Here is a 5299-nt window from a genome sequence, read left to right as displayed (position 1 = left end):
AAGCTCAGCTTCAGGCTTCAGCTATAGGAGATGTGATGGAATGGGCCCAATATAATTTCTCATGATATAAATTTAACAATTTCAAACGAATCTGCCTTTAATCATTTTCCTATCTACAAAAAAGGACCAGACATAAGAAACTGTACTGACAGTAATGCTTATTACTTAAGGAATATAAAAGATAGGACGGAGCGACCAACGTCGAATAGCAGTTTAAATTTGAAGCGCCGAGCGAAATATGAACAGTTCAGTTCAATTCAACTGTGAGGAAAAATTCAAAACAGAATCTTGGAGCCTATTCAGTCATATAATATAAAACCTTGCTAACCTAAAAGACTGGAGAACCAAGATATGGGTAATTATATGATGATGATTGATGGTAAGGAAAATGAGGAAATGTTCTAATGAAGAATGAGAAAAGAGGTTTTCCTTTTAGTAATAAGTATTGACAACAATGCTAAACTAGCAAAAGAGTTTACAGAGTTCTAATGTTGTTTGTGGCTCTTGCTTACACCATTCTCTAATATGGAAGGTTTTCTTCTTTTTTCTGCAAACTGAACTGACATGGAGAAATAGAAAATTAAGGATAAGCCAAGCAATCGCCAAAGTCATGAGGGCGCAATGCATTTTCGAGGAATACAAAAGTCAATCTCATATGAACAAACCCTGTTTCTTCCACCCTACATCCCCCAAAATCTTCTAAGGAAGGTAAAATAAATTTGATACAAATCAAGGAGAAAAATGGTGAAAAGAATTCAATAAATCCTAAGAATCTAAAAATTTAGATTTGGAAGAAAAAAAAATATATATTGAAAACCGTTACACCGAGGATGTATCGGCGAAGACTTCATTAAGCACATCATCCTCACCATTGGCTAGGGAGAATAGCTCGGCATCCTTGTCTTCGTCGGTGGAAAAATCCCTCCGCTCAAGCTTGGAATGAGCCGAAATGAATATCAACTTCTGTGCCTTGTCCATACCAGCCTTTTGATGAGTATGAGAAGACACCCATCTCAACAAAGACCAATTGCATTTGAATCCACATGAAGTAGCATGAAGGAATATGAGCCTCACTGCAACTTTGCCTAATGATTTGAATTCTGTAAGATAAGTTTCCCAAACAAGCCTACTGCTTTGTGGATTAGCAACTCTCATTTTTCCAGTTACAGGATCTCTTTCCTTCATTTGTACAGCTCTTGCATAAACTGGATCAAGCCCTTCTGTCCTCCATTTCATAAGCTCCATCAACGCAATGTGAGCTTCCTCCCTCGACACGAGCCGGGTTATGAGCTTATCCACATCCTTCTCTTGATCAGGAGTTAAGCACTTGAATGGTGGGAGGTACTTCCCACTCGTGTCCCTTATTAAATACAATGGATCGAGGATAAATGACGCAGCCCAAGCCGGGTGGTAGTTCTTTTTGAATCTCTTTTCAATCACTTTCTCAACAGGCCCTTCAGCAATCTGAAACTTTGAACACCAATCTTTGACCTTTCCCCTCAGTTGATCCCACAATGGGAGGCATTGCCCAACCAGTGGCCTATCTTTCTCGATCTCAACAGCCATTTCTGTTACTAATTTAACCAAAGAGTGAACTGCTTCCAGTTCATTCCAAAATCCCACATCCCCAATTAACTCGGCAACTTCTCTCGCTATCGGGTCATCCATCGAAGCAATTTTCCAGGTCTCATCGAGCACAACTAACTGCAGAGCTCGAGAGAAGCTGAGAATGTCCTCCATTAAAGTGAAGATGGGCCCAAAGTTGAGCTTCTCATGGTCACGGGGAGGCACTCGGAGTAAAGTGGCATTACCGTACTCTTGCAGCTGAAATTTATGGAAGCAATTACGAATCTGAGACTTGTAATTAACGAAATTAGCAAGCTTCATACAATGCTCAGTTACACTCTTGAACAATGGGAGCTGTTTGCTGAAATCCTTAACCAAACTTGAAAAACCCTGAAACTGACAAGAGAGATTAACCATCCAGTTATTTTGATTCTCCAAATTCTTCAGTGCCTTAGCCTTGAACTTGTCTGCTACAATCCCTACACACTGTTGAACAACATTCCCACTGATATCAGCAACGGTTTCCCACAAAATTTCCTGGGCGTACGAAGAAGGAACAGAGCCACTCACGAACACGGCCCGCCGGTACAAGCTAGTCCCATTGGGGAGATTCACAGTGAGATTCACAAGCTTATCAATCCCAAAAACGGCGTAGTTTTTGTCCTTCCACCCATCGGAGGCGAGCTGGAAAAACATAGCATCCCGAATCTTAACTTCAGACTCTGCTTTAGCCTCCTCGAACTTCGAATTCAGTCGGGAATTCGTAAAATCCCGGCGAGAAATTGTGGGTAGTCCAACTTGGTTAAGAAAAGCCCTGAATTTCGGATGTTCCAAGCTCGAAAACGACACAGAACCGCCCGATTCATAAACCCAATCGGCGAGAAAATCAATTGCACAATCAATCTGCGTCTTGCTCAGCGTTGGCCCTGGTGAAGTTTTAGGACTCTTAAGCTTCTTCACACTGTCCTCCAACATAGCCAAAGCCCCCAAATCCTCCTTCCCACCTGATAACATCAAATGCGGATGCTGCGCCAACAAACCCCCACCACCTCCTCCTCCTCCGCCGACGCCGCCACCCCACCGACTGTGAATACGTCAGCTCGCCGCAGAACCGCGAAGGATCCACAATCGCAAGAGGTGAGACTTGGTATGAAGACCCTCCACCTCCGCCGCCGCCGCCACCAGATGAGGTGACGGCGGAAGAGGTTCGTTTGCGGTTATTGCTATGGTGAAGGGGCGGTGGAGAAGTGGGAGTTGGAGGAAGAAAAGAGGAAGGGGAAACAGAGGAAATGGGTTTAGGGAGGGAATTGAAATTGGGGCAAGTGCCGCGTTTGAGATGCTCGGAGGCGGTCCGAGAAGGGTTTGAGGCGGAGAAAACGGCGTCGCATAAAGAACACCTGAGTTTAACGGCTTTGGGCAAACCAGTGTCAGTATTGTGGACGAGGATGGGTTCGAGGTGAGCCCAGTACCAAGCCCCTTTACCCTTTATAGCCTTCGTCCGTACCATTACCAGTCCTTCGTATCGCTTCTGTACGGCTTTTGCAGTCACCTCATCTGCTGAGGAACTCCCACTCTCCACTGCCGGAGCCGCCGTTGTTGGTGTAGACGCGTTCGTAGCCGCCATTGCGCCCAAAAAAATAGCTTTGAACTTTCAACAATTTTCGAACACTCTGTTCCTTTTTCAGGATCTAGACTTCATTTCTTTTTTTCCTTTTTGGTTCCTCCCCCACTAATTTCGTCGTGAGTCCTGAGTGCATTGAACCGGCCGGAGCCGCCGCTGGAATTTCCGGCGAGTTCCCATGGCGGAGGCCGGCGATCCGGGGGTTTTGGGAAAGAGAGTCAAGGGCAGTTTTTGGGGATTTACTGATTGATATGAATAAAATTTCAAACTGTTTGAAGACGAAATTTCAGCGGAGAATAAAACACTACGAGGAAGAGAAATAAGGAGACCGAGACGAGAAAAGAGATCTGTGTGTTCTAAACTTCACGCGCCTACGCCTAAACCTTTGCGCGTCGGACTAAATAACACAGTGGAATTGGCGATGGGGAAAGCTCTTACTATCCGCTAAATAAAGTTTAAATTTTCAAATATTTACATAAATATCTAAATCTCAATTTACACAAATATCAATAGAAAAATCATTCAAAACAATACGTCTTATTTCATACCTATTTTGGTTTTGATTTTTAATTTTTAAAAATTAAGTCTAAATTCTTTCTATTACTTACAATATTGTCCATCTCTCTTCATTTCAATGATTGAATTTTTAGTCAATTTTTAAATACAACATTAAAAACAAAATTTTAAAAATTACTTTTTAAATTTTCAAAAGTTTACTTGGTTTTTAAAATCATCTGTAAAAGGTAAATAATAAATAATAATTTTAGAGAGGGAAAAGTGTCTATAGACTTAATTTTAAAAAACAAAAGTAACAATAAATGATTATCAAACGAGGTCTTAAAATCTCGTTTTTGTTAACTATTTACTTTTTGTATTTTTTAAAATTAAATTTATTTCATTTCAATTTTTTATTATAATTTTCATCTTTAGTATAATTCTTAGCCAAATTTTGAAGAGAAAACTAAGTTTATAAAAAAAAATTAAGTTTTCAAAACTTAGCTTAGTTTTTTAAAATATTAGTAGAAAATAGATAATGAAACAAGAAATTTATAGGTAAAATAGGTGTTTATAAGATTAATTTTCAAAAAGTTAAAAACCAAAAATCAAATAATTAGAAAATGAGACATAATTTAGTAAATGAGTAAATAAATATTTTATACTTTTATTAAAAGATTTAAAATGTTAATATATACGTTAGTAACATTTTATTGTTTATTTTTTGTATTTAATAAAAAAATTACGATATAGTAGAAAACAAAAAAAAATAAAAGTATTGATAGAAATATCCAAATGTTACAATTTTTTTAAAAAAAATATGATGCAATAAGTTAGTTAATAAAGGATGTAAGGTGCTTGTGAGTTAGATTGGATTGGGTTGAAGAACTTTTCGAATTATTCAAGTTATAAATTTCTTCAATTTAAATAATTCTTATTAAAAAATGAATCCAACCTAATCATGAAATATTTGGGCTGGGTTAGTTTGGATTACTCTGTCATTTATTTAAAATTTTGTTCTAAAAAGAAATTAAAGGTAAATACGTAAAAATCTTATTTAATTATTTTCATATATTGAACTAAGATTAATCACTCCATTTCAATTTATATAATGAAAATTTCGTTTCCAAAGTACTAGAAAACTATTTTTAAAAGTAGTTGGATAATAAATTATTCTAAAAATAGTAAAATTAAATAAAATTAAAATCAATATAGGTATAAATAAGTGTATTATAAGTAAAATATATATATTAAAGTTAATAATAAGTCGGGATTGATTTGGATTATATTAAGTGAATTCATAAATCAATCCAATCCATAAAATTTTTATTCATTTGATCTCAATCAAATCAAATTCAAATGAGTTGATAATTCAACTCAAACTATTCCAATTAAATTGAATTGATAGGATTTTTCGGATCATTCGATTTTTTTAACACGGCTAATAGGATGCAAATCTCACGTACGAGAACACTGTGTAGTGTATACTCATCAATCTCTCCTGATTGGAGAGTGTACTGCACGCGCTTACTGGGTTTCGTTTTTTAGGCACTCCCTTCATGTTTTTCTTAATTTCAAAAATAAATAAAATATTTATTTTTTAATCTTCTCTTCTTT

General features: G+C 37.1%; 1 protein-coding gene across 1 annotated transcript; it reads right to left on the bottom strand.

Annotated features, from left to right (window-relative positions):
* Positions 1 to 405: 405 nt before the first annotated feature.
* On the bottom strand, positions 406 to 3505 carry LOC120067491. The gene is made up of 2 exons (XM_039019043.1): positions 2648 to 3505; positions 406 to 2592 (listed from the first exon to the last, which is right to left on the bottom strand). Exons 1-2 carry the CDS (start codon positions 3188 to 3190, stop codon positions 820 to 822), a joined length of 2316 nt encoding a protein of 771 aa, XP_038874971.1. The 5' UTR covers positions 3191 to 3505; the 3' UTR covers positions 406 to 819.
* Between the last annotated feature and the right edge of the window lie 1794 nt (positions 3506 to 5299).

Source organism: Benincasa hispida, chromosome 12 (genome assembly GCF_009727055.1).
Source record: "Benincasa hispida cultivar B227 chromosome 12, ASM972705v1, whole genome shotgun sequence".
NCBI lineage: Eukaryota > Viridiplantae > Streptophyta > Magnoliopsida > Cucurbitales > Cucurbitaceae > Benincasa > Benincasa hispida.
This window is presented reverse-complemented; position numbering and strand designations above follow the sequence as displayed.

What these genes read in the sequence shown, in the direction of transcription:
- LOC120067491 (XM_039019043.1), bottom strand. Translation starts at nt 3,190, where the DNA reads ATGGCGGCTACGAACGCGTCTACACCAACAACGGCGGCTCCGGCAGTG. An exon ending in AGCTGACGTATTCACAGTCG is followed by an intron (nt 2,593 to 2,647) that starts GTGGGGTGGCGG and finishes TTGTTGGCGCAG; the next exon opens with CATCCGCATTTGATGTTATC.